Source organism: Prinia subflava, chromosome 2 (assembly GCF_021018805.1).
Source record: "Prinia subflava isolate CZ2003 ecotype Zambia chromosome 2, Cam_Psub_1.2, whole genome shotgun sequence".
In the NCBI taxonomy this organism is placed as follows: Eukaryota; Metazoa; Chordata; class Aves; order Passeriformes; family Cisticolidae; genus Prinia; species Prinia subflava.
Genome location: NC_086248.1, coordinates 44,366,005 through 44,379,295, shown reverse-complemented (window position 1 = coordinate 44,379,295; position 13,291 = coordinate 44,366,005). Strand labels below are relative to the sequence as shown.

Genomic DNA, 13,291 nt, shown 5'->3' with positions numbered 1-13,291 from the left:
TTTGATTTTCATTTTGTGTATTTCAATATACTGCCTATGCCATTCACTCACAAGGAGATTAATCTTTTAGGTTTGGTAGCTCAAAGAGAAAATTCTCAGTAGCTTTTGACCTGTATGGTTGAATCTGTAGCTGGGGATTCCCTCCCCACAGCCTAGGGTTTTTTGTTACCTTTGTTTTCCTGCAAGGTCAGTGAAGTGACAGCACTGGATCTGCTGACACTCATTGCATCTCCAAAGGAAGAGCCCCGTGCTGCCATTTGAGTGCTGTGAGTAGCTCTGACTAACATTCTGCAATGCACATCTCACCAGATTATTTGTCTCTGCAGATTTAGCTTCAGCATTGCGTTGTGGAGACCACACACTTTTAAGTTACACTGCTTATTTCAAGGTGAGAAGGTGACCGGACAGTGTTCCATGCATATTTATGCTGCCTAGCCGAACAGAGTGTTCCCATATGAGCATCACCTCTAAGTTTGTCCATATTTATTTGAATAATGAGCTTCCTGACTGCTAATTCACCTCTTCCAGTGTCACACCTATTGTAACTGCTTAGATGTTCTTTTTTCTTAGTCCATAGCCTAGAGACCACTCCTCTAGCCTGGTTACTTGCATTCAATCTGTGACCAAATAATGCTATCATCTCTTTCTCTAAAGTCCCTCTCCGAAAAATAACCTTTCATGCAGCAGAAGCTCCCTTTCTAGCCCTTCCAGTGCTGCCTTTTCAGTTGACACACTACTCTAAAGTTCCCTTTCTCACGCATTTGCCCATATAATTTTCTGTGCTATCTTTTATGATAAAACATTGTGTTTATTCTCTTTAGGACATCTTTAATGTATTCAGCTCCTACCCCAGTACACTGAAACTTTTGTTTCTCTTGACTTACCAACTCTTCATGTTGCCATTTCATCTCTTGTGGTATCAACTGCATTATGAACTTCTGTCCATTTTTTCCTGCAGCCACATTGGCATCCTGCAAAGAGAATCCTTTCCAGAAGTGAGCAAGGTTTCACAAAGCACCTTTACTTGCAGTTTACTTATTCCTTGAAAACCTGTCTTAGACATTAAATATGGGTTTTTAGGGGAGTAGGGGAAGGTGGATGACTTTCAGGTATTGTTCTGTATTTCTTTAAGTGATGGAGATACATCCACTTGTTAATGTAGCACTCTCTCTTTTTTTCCCCATCCTGTTCACTACCTGATAATTTGGCTTTTGTCTTCCTGTTGTCTTTTAAAGTAGGAGGCCACATTGAGCCATAATAAGGAAGAAGATGGAGGTGGATAGTGCAGGTTGCTCTGACCAGCACTGAAGGAGTGATGTGAGGCCACTCCATCAGTCAGAGCATGGTGAACCACCTAAACCAGAAATACATTGTTGCCTTGCCAGTGAAAACTGGTGTTACATCAGTGGTTAAGCAAATGGCAGTGAGTAACTTCCTTCAGCCAGTCTGGTATTAAATCCAGCTACACCAAGATTAAAAGCACTGCAGTTTCACTACTAATTCCTAATTTCCCGGTTTAAAGGAGGTTTGCAATGAGATTTGTTTTGTTCTTTCACCCTTACTTTCTTGTTTGATAATTGTCTAAAATACAGTAATTTTTGGTAGGAAAAGTTATTGTGCTGTTTCTTTAGACAGGCTGTGAGGCTTTAATTCATTCTGTAGTGAACATGTTCAGGTCCTGCTGGTGTTGGTTGCTGCTCTAGGATTTATCTAGCTACACTAACAGTGGGTGGCAAATGCAATAAAAACCAAAACCAATCAATTAAGCATTCACTATTTGAACCTTATTTACTAGCCATAAAACAACATAGTCCATGAGCAAATGTTAAGTACTTTGAATTATTTGTTTACTTCTGTGTTCCCTCTGTATTCTGCTCAGATTAATGTCTTTAGTTACTAGAAAATAATGTTCTCTTTTCTAATTGATAGCAACTAATTCAAGATATACACATGCAAATTTGGCATTATTAATTTCCAGTGGGGAAATTTCAATGGTTCCTCCATCTGTGTATAATTGGTTTCCTTAAAACAAGCAAACTAAAAGCCCCAAACAAAACCAAACCATCAATGTTTTGTGTCAGGTTTGCTTTTAAAAGCAGACAAAATGCTGAGCAAAGTACTTCAGCTTCCACTGTGACTCGGAGACCAAGTTTTCTTGATTAGCATCCATAAACAGAAAAATTTATCTGTTTCAACGCACTTCGAGACACACACACAAACACACACACATAAAGAAATAATATCAATAAACGTGCAATAAGGAGGGATAGAACATCAGAATAATATTACTTGGTGTCAAGCTGTCCTGCCCTTTCCCAATGTCCAGCTCCAGAGGTGTAAAAGATGTGTAAATCACACAGTAGGAAGATCTGGGATGATTTATCTCCTAGGGAAGCGTGTCCTTGCAACACTAGCTGTTTAAACTCTGGGTGTTCTCATCACTGTGTGACCACTCCTTCTCTGCACCTTGCATAATGATACCCTGTGATAAAGTATTCACCATTTAAAAGATACATGAAGTCTTAACACTCCTAGTGATACATGATACATGTTTCCTTTCAGCAGTTCATCTTTTCAAGTCCTAGACTAGTCCCCTTTTCTACTGTGAAATAAGAAGAAGAGCTGATCTACTTTACACACATTTTAATCCTATTTGTTCTTATTTTTGTTTATAATTTTGTGTCTTCCCATCCAACTTTAAATCTTCCTGTTTATCAGATTTCTCCATGGTTCATTCTCATTTCTTTGTTATCTCTGCCTGTCCCCTACTCAAACTAGAAATTACACAGAAAAGGTCACAAAAGAATAACGCCTTCAGGAAGCCATGCAGCAGTCATGACTAGGAATGAATTCTGAACCTGGGTACTCCATAAGACATCTCTCTTTTCATACAGACTATCTTTTTCTTAACTGTGGGTATAAATCTGCCCTGTTAACTGGCAAAGAGAAGGCAGTAAATAAACAGCAGCAGCAACAACAACAACAACCCAAAACAAAAAAACCAAAAACACACACAAAAAACCAAAACAAACAAACAAAAAACCCCAAAAAACAAACCACAGAACCAAGGAAACAATAGTAAACAAAAAACTGGAAGTATAAGAATGCAAGATTCAAATTGCAAGGTACAAATGTTCAACATTTCTCAAAAGACGATAAAAATTTCAATTGCTATCAGAAAAAAATGCTTCATATGCAGGGTTGGAAACACAGGCCTTGTGAAGAGTCAGGGATAGAAGAAATCCCAGCAGTCATAAACTAATGATGATGATTAAAATGAATAATAAGGATGTGAGATTTTCAGTGCATATATTTTCATTTGTTTGGAAAGAAGCACAGCAAAGCAGCAGTTTAGTATGAGCATAACTAACTTCTTATCCCCAGGTAAGGGAGGTAATGCGGAATCTCAAATCCAGTGGAGGAAATCATAGCTAGTGCTCAAGATAATGGTAAGAAGAACTTAGCTGCAATAATTGAAATTACTAATAATTCTTATCATAGAAGTAAAACTAAGGGAGATGGGGGAACTGCTAACATTGCACTATTGCTCAAGAAGTAGAGTGAGATAATCTCAAAATTGCATCAAACCACAAACAAAACAAAACAATTGGGAAAAATCATTCTTTCTAAGCTGCATCAATGGACTTGTTGCATGCCGAAGTTTCCTCTTGAGGAGAGTGTGCTACTTTGGAAAACATGATCTAATTAAGACAGATTTGAGAGATACAAAGGAAAGTGACAAAAAAGCATAAAAATCCTGTGAAGAAAGCTTGAAGGAACTAAATCAGTTCTTCAAACTACAGGAAAATATAGAGGCAAATGTCGGAGTGAATCATCTATACTCTTTTAGGAGTCAGTGAAGAGATGTCAGCATCTCCAGGAAGTGATTAATCTATTTCAGATGTGTGTGTTGAAATTAGATTAATTACGTCATAGAAGCATTTGCTTCCTTTCATCATCCATCAGAGGTTTCCAGGGAGACTCACTTAGATGTAGATGGCTGCTGTCATGCCACTCTTCCTTCTCTCAGTGCAAAGTGTCTGATATGTTTTCAACCAGTAAACACTTCATTACAAATCTGGTCATCATTATTATCTGTGCACTTTACTGTGCAATTCAATAAATTGTTGCAATGCAATGTGAACTTGCAGCACAGAAGACTTAAGAGAAATATTATGCAGAGATAGTTTGACAAACAAACAGAAGGTCTATGGGCTGTGGAATACCCTTCACTGGTTTTTTTTTCTGCATATAATGTTTAAAATCCCTCAAATCAGAAGATGGAATAAATGACCTTTGATCATTTTTACTTCTTCATGTCTGTAGACCTGTTATCTGACATTATGCCTCATGAGTGAAAGAAAGCTCTGTCTTGGTTTTGTTCTATTCCAAGTAGCATGATCCCAAACAATTCCTGACCATGATTTGGGGGTTGGCTCAGGCCAGGGACAGCTACCTACCTATAGGCAGTTTAGTCTTAGCCTCCATTTTCTGGAGACTGGGAAAGTTTAACAGTGTGGACAGGGTTAGACATGCCAGTTGGCCTGAGGGCCAAAGAACAGGCTCTGCCACCATTTAATTTGTTTGTATTGATGTCACCCCAGAGTTTGCTTGACTTAGGGAGAAAGGTGTGCTTTCAAGCAGATCTGCAGCCACACCTAACTGTGTAGGCTGACACCATCCCTTGAAGTAAAAAGATCCACGGTCATTAAAGCAGCAACCCTTACACATTTCCTCTTGAGGCTGTTTCTGGAACCACAATTTCCCTTCTGCTCAAACTTCCAGGCTTACGATTTCAGGACTGGAAATAATTTTGTTTTTTTGTTTTGCTTACTTCCATAACTATACCTCTAACCAGCCCAGTACCTTTGCCTCAGATCAACACAGGAGGGAAACAGTGCCACTGCTGGAATCCTGGCTCTGCCTCATGCCAGTGAGGCCCATGTCTGAAGACATGCATAGTTGAATCTAATCAACATTTACTACCGATTGATGGAGATTTACGCTACCACCAATCATGACTTCCATTAAAAGCTTTACTAATAAAATTTTAATATGAACCCTCTACTGGAAGAGGAAATGCAATCCTCAATATATATTCTAAATTCTTATCCAAGACATGTGCCAAACAGCTTTGTCCAGTTGTCTAAAATCAGTTTCAACCAGTCCCATCAGTATTTCAGTCTTGTTCTGCAATGATAGTGAAGATGCAACTGGAAGGAAGGGTGCTCCAAAATATCTGGCAAATTTTGATTATATGGCTGGAGCTGCTGCAACACAGGTTCTTTCCACTAAACAAGCAGCCTAACTAATGAAATGTTAGGAAATATTAGGAAATATTGACCTGTGAGTTTCTCAAGGCATAACCATATGCTAAAAAAGGATATCAAGGGAACATATCACCAGGTGATGTCAGCTTAGATCAGCATATGTGGGCTAGTTGATGAACACTGCAAAAATGGATTTCTTCAAATCTGCCTGTTAAAAAAACATCAGTGGGTATTAACTAAAATAACTCATAATATGACTCAGGTGAGTACTGAGAGCTGCAATGGTCTGAGTTTGAAATGGATGAAGACACTGAGAGGATCTACAAGCTGTAGTAAGTTCTAATATATAAGTAGTAAGTTCTAGTCTATGCACAACCTAGGACAGTGGAGAGCTGATTGGGGATCCAGTGATTCTCATTGGCAATAGATGCTCCTAAAATATTTTAGATGGATCAAGACTATCATCTAAAAGGTGAGTAAATGAATGGTTAAGTCAAAATTATTTCTCATTAATTCAGTTTAATGCTCTGTCTACACTTATTTTGCTAAAGCTTTTTATTTAAATGTTATGTATTTGAATAAATTACTTATGTGTCTTGTAGTATTCTCTGCCTCCTTTTATAGACAACTGTTGGTGTTTTCTGCCAGTCATTTTAGCTGATCTTGTTTCCCAGTGCATTATGCAAAGCAGCACAAGCTTTTCTTCTGCTCACTGAACTGAGAGCTATGCCTATTGCAAAGTTCAATCAACTTAAAAGTCACTGGTGGAATATACAGATTAATCTACATTTAACTCAAAAGATCAAGCTCATTTTTTCCCTTCTCTTTGCTAACCTTTTTTATCAAATATTATATATTTAACTGGAGAGGTGCTGACCTACGGAACAAACTGAAGGAAGAAGAACAATGGGAATTTAACAATATCTAACACTGTATCTCAGCGTGATGAGAACTCTAGGAGCACACTGCTATCAAAGGGTGTTTGACTGAGGGAATGTATTGTCTTTTCTGAAAGAAAAATGTCTGAAGTTCCTTTTGGCCACCAGATAGCAGTACTTCACTTCACATGGTTCTCAGCTCACAGCATTCCTTGCCTTGTCGAAAAATCCACATATTGGATTCTATTCCCTTGTTCTGATGTATCTTTCATAGACTTCATGATAGACTTCAGCTGTAACAAAAAGATTTTGGAATTAGGAGTGCAGGTGATTTATGTGTTGAAGGAATCAAGAATATTGCAGCTTTCCTGAATGGGGAAAGTTGGTTGCATAAATCTAATGGATTTTTAGGCATTATAATTTCCAATGACAAAAGTTTCAATGAAAAGCTTGAGCTTAAAATATTTTTAGCATTTCTCCCTTGCTGACAGTACATTTCCTTATTTATATTAGTATTTCAGAAAGGCATTTTTTTGGCCTCCAAACATAAACTTTACAGAATTTTACTATTTCTGAAATTTATCATTTCTGCCAAATGTTTTTAAACCTCAGCATTTTTCTTTGTTTTTAAATAGAGGAACATACTTTACAATATTTTTAGCAAAAAGAAAGATACCCTCATTTTCACTGAAATTTGTTAAAACACCAGAAGTGCAGTACACTGTATAATAATAATAATAATAATAATAATAGTCAGTTGTATCATGCTTTGTTGGTTCATGTCACCTTACAAGAACTGTACATCATCCTCTTTTTTTACAGTTACAGATCTCAGGCAAGATGCACAGGTAGAGAGAATGGGAAAGGCCATCTGATTGTTATTCTCTCATTCTCATCCATCCTGGTGTTGACATTTAAGTGCCTCAGCTGCTGCTTTAACCAGGAACAGCCAGTTATGATCCCTATGGGATCATGCAACAGCTGTATCACTTCCTTTTCTCCCAAACAAGATGGGAGAGATAATAATGGAAACCATCTCTGTCAGCTTTACACGAGAATATTCTTTGCTTTGGCTGTTGTAGAGCCCTAACTGGATTCCCTTCATTTTTCATCTCCTCCAGGGAATCTGGTGTCAGGATCACGTGAGCCCTGACTTTATTGCTGTGATTCACATTACTTCTCTCACGGGGAATTTCACTTTTCTGTTGTGTTAGGCTTATCTACTGAATAAAAATGTGACCTTCCCCCATTTGTGATTCATTTAACTATGACAACCAAAACTAACTGTTGGAAAGTAGTGATAGAAATGCTTTCAACTTTGTCGCTCCTGTGTCATTTTAAGTCCACCACAGCTCTTTTTTCTCTCCTTGTATCTCCATAATCATGAAAACCCATTTCTGGCATCCAGCTTTCATCAGACACCAGTGAATATTCAGAGATATAAGACCATCAGTTTGATGACTGTTCCCATAGTTACTCTATTGATAGACTGTGTCTCTTATAGTTAAGAACTGGACTGTGACTATGATCGGAATGAGAAAAATGTTTCTTCAAAAGTGATTCAGACAATGTAGCCCTCAAAAACTTTCATCCTGGTATAGAATAAGGATTGATGTCTTGGGTGGTACAGCTTACAAAATGCCTGTATTTCTGGAAAAATGAAATAACTATAGCTTTGTCAGGCATTCCGAAGGAATTAATGTAAGATGTAGTTTGGAACAAAATATTCTTGTCCAACAGAAGTCCCAGCACCCAGTTGTACAGTGCATCTCTCCACATATCCTGTGCTTTTGGACTGATTTCTAGCAATGCCCTTGGAAGCTCTTCTGAAGCAGTCCAGCCCCTGAAGATGGCTGATCAGTTATGTAGATCTGGACTTGGGTTCTGAGATAAACACGAATCTATCCAATTTTGAAACCTGTTGATTTGTCTGAGCCAACAGGATATCTTGCTTTTCTTCTAAGTAGAAATAACTGTTTTTTCACAATAGAACCAGCACATTGGTGTCTCCTTTTTGTAGTTTATAAAGCGGACACAGACTATTTTTGTTCAGTTGTCCATACACTGAGACCTCTGAAAGGTTGTGCCAGGGTCTCACCAAATCCATCTTCAGTCAGTCAAGGGGGGAGATACAATATAAGTACAGCATTTACTGTGCCAGAAGGTAGAACCTCACCTACACAGAGGCTGCAGCTGGAAAAACTTTGTGTTCCACTTGTTACACAGGTTTCTTTAAAGAATAATGATAACAATAAAATATTTAGACGCAAAGAGTGTTTGAAATTGCAACCTGTGGTGTGAAGCCTGAGCACTAATGGCGAGGCAGCTCTGACCAAGATGGGATCTTAACTCCCCAGTTTTTCTTCCACTGCTCCTGCCATTGAGAAATATTTACAGTCGCTTTTACCTTTCCTTCTCTCACTCATGATTTTTTTTTTAATAGGAAAAGCTAGGTGTTTCTATAAACATGAGCGTTTCTTTGGAGTACCTGCAGCTCAAGCGCCACAGCCCTGTGCCACTCCCCCATACCCGAGCACGACGCCGGCACAGGAGAGGGCCCTGTGAGGAGCCAGGCAGAGCCCTGGGCTCTGTCCGAGGGCCGGGCAGGAGCCGAGCGCGCCCCGGAGCCGCCGGGCGGGGGAGCCGAGCCCGCAGCGCCCCGCGGGGCCCGGCGGGCACGGGGGGCGGGAGCAGCGGTGCGGGGCGGAGGAGGGGAAGGCGGCGGCGGGGCGGCACGGGAGCCCGCGCCGCTATAAAAGGGCCGGGTGCGGCGGAGCAGTGCATCCCTCTCGCCCGCAGCCACAGCGGCAGGAGCAGCAGCAGCATCGCGGCGGGACGGCATCAGATGGGCATGGGGACGGCGCTGGCGGCGCGGCTCGGCCTGGGGCTCCTGCTCCTCGCCCTCCTCCTTCCCACGCAGGTGAGCCCCGGACCGGCCGGGCGCTTTCCCTCCGCCGGCCCCAGGGCGAGCCGCGGGAGCGGCCGCGCAGAGACCCTCCCGGCGCCTCGGGAGGGCGGAGGGGCGGGTTTCTCCCGAGAGGAATTCCCGCTCGTGTGCGCCGTCCCGGAGCCCGCCGTGGGTGGCGGGCGGCTCCTCCGGACCGGGGCGGCGGCGGCGGGCGAGACGAACGAGCCCGGACAGCCCCGGCTGCGGCCGGGGCGGGGATGGGCGCGGACGGGCGAGCCCGGAGCCCTGGGACCGCGGTGGCGGTGCCGTGGATTATCCCGGTCAAACAAAAGAGATGAAGTTGGAGTTCGCCGCGCCTTTTTTTTTTTTTTTTTTTTTTTTTTTTTCCCCGTGGGATCCTCGAGGGAAAGCCGCGGACCCGCTGTGTGAGCGGCAGCTGAGCGTTCATTCCCCCGGGGATTAGAGGGAGAACGATCCCTCCAAACCCGAGAGAGCTCCGGGAAGGCACGGGTTTTGCAGCGGACCCTGGTCTGACCCTCAGCCACCGAAGCTCCGGGGCTTCGGGTCCCGTCCTGGGCTCGATTCCCGGCACGAGTGGGAGGTTTAGGGCTGGAAGCAAAGGCGCCAGCCTCTGGCTGCTGAGCTGGCCGAGCCTTGCCCTTGGCGCAAAGGTGATGGATGCAGGAGCGATCCCCTCTCTTTAAACGGCCAAGCCGAGCGGGGCTGCCCGGTTCCGCATCGGTGTGTTGTTCCTGGAAACCACCTCTTCCAAAGGGGGAATAACACAGCATCAGAAAAATGAACAGGAACGGCATTGCTGGATCGTGTTCCCTCCTCCTCTCCCCTTTGTTTGCAAGGAAAGGCTTTATACCTTCTCCTTTGTGCTCAGTGGAGTGTTGTCCTTGGCAGTGGTGAGAGCAGGATCAGACCCTTTGGGTATTTGTCACATTCACGCTGAGAAAATCTCTGGGGTCCCACCTATTGTGACCCATTCTGTGTTGGGGAATTTGGACATAAGCCCATTCTCTTCCACCCAAAAAAAAAAAAAAAAAAAAAAAAAAAAAAAAAAAAAAAAAAAAAAAGAGTGTGTAACTAGGTTTTTTGTTTAAAACCAAGAAAACTTTAAAAATACTTAACCAAGAGTGGCATGGTGGTGGAGTCTTTGTATGAAGACTGAAAAATTCCAGGGCAGGTTGGGACTTGCCTTGCAGGTTATTAACTCAGCAGTTCACTATTGATCACTTTCAGACCGGTTTTAACAGAAACTTCAACACAGCGATTTTTTTATCCTGCAGTCCTAAATCGCTTCCAGCACGGTGCCGATTGCCAAAAATGCTAACTACCAGAAGCCTTACACCATTCTTATGTTTTTCTATTGTATGCTTATTTTTAGTAGGAAATACTGAAAGAAAGTGCTTATGCAGTCTTCCAATTAATTTAACATAGACTTCTTTGCTTCAGTATAGAGGGATCGATTTTTTAAAATTATTTTTTCTTCTAATCTGTTTTCTCAGCAGCACTAGAAATATGAGAAAATGAGGACACCTTTTGTGGACAGAATTACTTACTAAACTAACTAACCTCTTTAAAAAATAAATGTTTTTACTTGAATTAACTCTTAAGAGCTCACCAGAATGCTCTGGTAGAATACGAGTTTGATGCCATGGAGTTCAATCCAAGCTTTCTGTATTATGCATTTTTGGGGATGAGTTAATGTGATTCTTGCTTTTGTTTTCATCCTTGTGTTTCATATGTTCGTTTTTGACTGGAATAAAAATACTTAAGGTTACCTTTGAAAGTTTTCCTGTGCATATGTAGGGAATAACTTGATAGGAGGTTGCACAGAGTGCAAGTTTTTGTTCTGTCCCTATAATGCAGAGTTATGAGAGACAAAGGCCATTTTTAATTTTGCTTTCTGTGAGCATTTTTAAAATTTGCTAATATATAGTCTTTTCACTACAATTTTTTTTTTGTTTGTATGTTCTGGGATGCCAACGGGTTGTGATTTAATCAGTATGGTTTCATTGTTCTAACTTCTGCAGTTCAGTGCTACCACAGCAAGATAAGGGAGGCTGAAGTATTAAATCCACTCACATAAAGCCCCACCATTGCTTCAAAGGAAGCAGAAACCAGCCCCAGAAACAGTATCAATAGATTCTTGATTGTTGTTTCCTCATATTTTTGTTTGTGGCTTTGTCTGCAAATGCAGGCTGCAATTCATGCAGTTGTTTGAAAATATTTCTTATCCTGAGATTTGCCTTTACATAGCTCTATAGTTGCAATTTTTTCTTTGTGAGGTTTCTGGAAACCTATGCATCTTCTAATTTAGGGAAGGATTTCCATCAAATAATAGTTATATAAATACATTTAGAAAAAGATTAGATTTGTTTCTTAAATGAATCCCACACGTGCAATTCAAGATGTCTTTGTCCTGAACTGCACAATGAAAGGCGTGAGCACTTGTATGTATTATATGTGTGCTGTGACTAAGTGGGGCTACACAGTGTCCATTGCTACTAATATGTATTCTTATTTTTAAAAAGAGACAATATAACTCTTTTTGTTACTTCCCTTCCTCTCCCCATTCTAGATCTACTGTAGTGGAACAAGTAATGGAACAAGTCCAACACCTTCAAACAACTCTTCAGCAAGTTCCACTTCTCTGTCATCTGTCACAAATTCAGTGAACAATACCACCACTCACGGACATGGGAGTTCTCTTCACTCAACCACAAGCCTTTTTTTCATTCTCTCCGTTTCTCTTCTGTATTTTTGCTGTTAAGAGACTCTGGCATGGAAATGGCTACCACTCCCCACCCCGTTTCCTGAACCACCTGAGATGGCTCGATCTCCAATCCAGCATGAGAAGAAATCAACCCAAACTCCTCACAAAACCAGCTTGGTTCCACTCCATACTCAAATTAGCACCAGTTTGACCCAGAGAAGCACTCAATAATCTGACTTTCAAAGCAGGCCAGTGTGAAAAGACCAGCTTCAGCAAGGAGGTAAAATTTTGAGCTCTTTCACCAAATGAGTTGGAATCTGAAAAACAAGATGGAAGCAAAAAGAGACTGTACTGACAAACCCAATTTAAAGCTGAGAAGAAACACAGTATCTTACAATAAGGATGGATAATAACACTCCATGAAGAGAAAATGCTAGAGAGTTTTTTCTACCATTTAGAATAAGGTCTTCAAGCGGTTTTATTTTTTAAGTTAAACAACATCAACGGGCTCAGAGAACCCCTAGAAAACACAGAAAAGCTCTAATAGTTCTGTTTCTTACACAGCCTATATAGTTATAACTTATGGGTATCAGGATGTATGAAAAAGAAACAACATCAGTGAAAAGGGTTTCTTCTAGATTTCATTTGTATGAAATTGTTACAAGGCTAAAAGAGAATAACAATTTTTTTGTAAGAAGCCTCTTATTTAACTCCTGATTCCTAACCAAATGGTTAGCCTGGCAGGGCTAGTTTTGAAATAGCTAAAACCCCACCAGTTTTTGTAAGAGTGGAATTATTTATGGTGGGAATTTGAATTTGACATTTTATTTAAATTGTTTGTATATTAAACCATATGTGCCAGCGAAAGGAGGTGTGGAAACATTAGAAAAAGTACCAGGAGCTTTTTGTAAATGAAATTCAGAAAAGAACAAACAAACGAAGTCAATGGATGTATGTCTCCTCTTTCCTTTATTTCTCCTCCCAAGTTCTACAAGTTGTGTAGGGTTTTTTTGCTCCTGGAAGTTTCTTTAATTATGAAGGATTTATGAAATCTTATGAGTAATGTTATAGTACTGCTTTTTTTTCCTTTTTTTTTTTTCCCTTTTTTTTTTTTTTGGCACAAGGTGAATAGCTTACTGTTTTTTGAAGAGTTTTAATTGTGATAGTCGACTTTAAACCTGGGCTAATATTTGTGGTGGGGAGAAGGAATGGGGAGAGGAGAGTAAACCACCAAAAAAAAAAAAAAAAAAAAATCAACAGGTGTTTGGAATATGAAGACTGGAGTCTTAATCACTGAATTTAAAAGTTACCCTTGTAAATACAACTTTTTAAAATTTTTTTCTGAATCAAAATTGCTGCACTTGCACAGATAGTTTCTGTATCATCCAACACTTTAGAAAATTGTATCTGGTACTTGATCAAAGCAAGCTTTGTTGAAGAGGTTCAACTACTTTGATGATGATACTTTGTCAGAAAAAAATTACCTATGTTGATATGATCACATGTGAGT

The 13,291-nt window shown here is 40.5% G+C and overlaps 1 protein-coding gene across 1 annotated transcript; it reads left to right on the top strand.

The window, feature by feature from the left end:
- The first annotated feature begins 8,908 nt into the window (after window positions 1-8,908).
- Window positions 8,909-13,034, top strand: CD24 (CD24 molecule). The gene is made up of 2 exons (XM_063389737.1): window positions 8,909-9,068; window positions 11,647-13,034. The coding sequence occupies exons 1-2, from the start codon at window positions 8,994-8,996 to the stop codon at window positions 11,836-11,838; spliced, it is 267 nt and encodes an 88-aa protein (XP_063245807.1). The 5' UTR covers window positions 8,909-8,993; the 3' UTR covers window positions 11,839-13,034.
- Window positions 13,035-13,291: the final 257 nt, after the last annotated feature.

Excerpts from the sequence above, each read along its gene's own strand:
- CD24 (XM_063389737.1), top strand. The coding sequence starts at position 8,994 with ATGGGCATGGGGACGGCGCTGGCGGCGCGGCTCGGCCTGGGGCTCCTG. Across the intron at positions 9,069-11,646 it reads CCCTCCTCCTTCCCACGCAG|ATCTACTGTAGTGGAACAAG; the intron begins GTGAGCCCCGGA and ends TCCCCATTCTAG.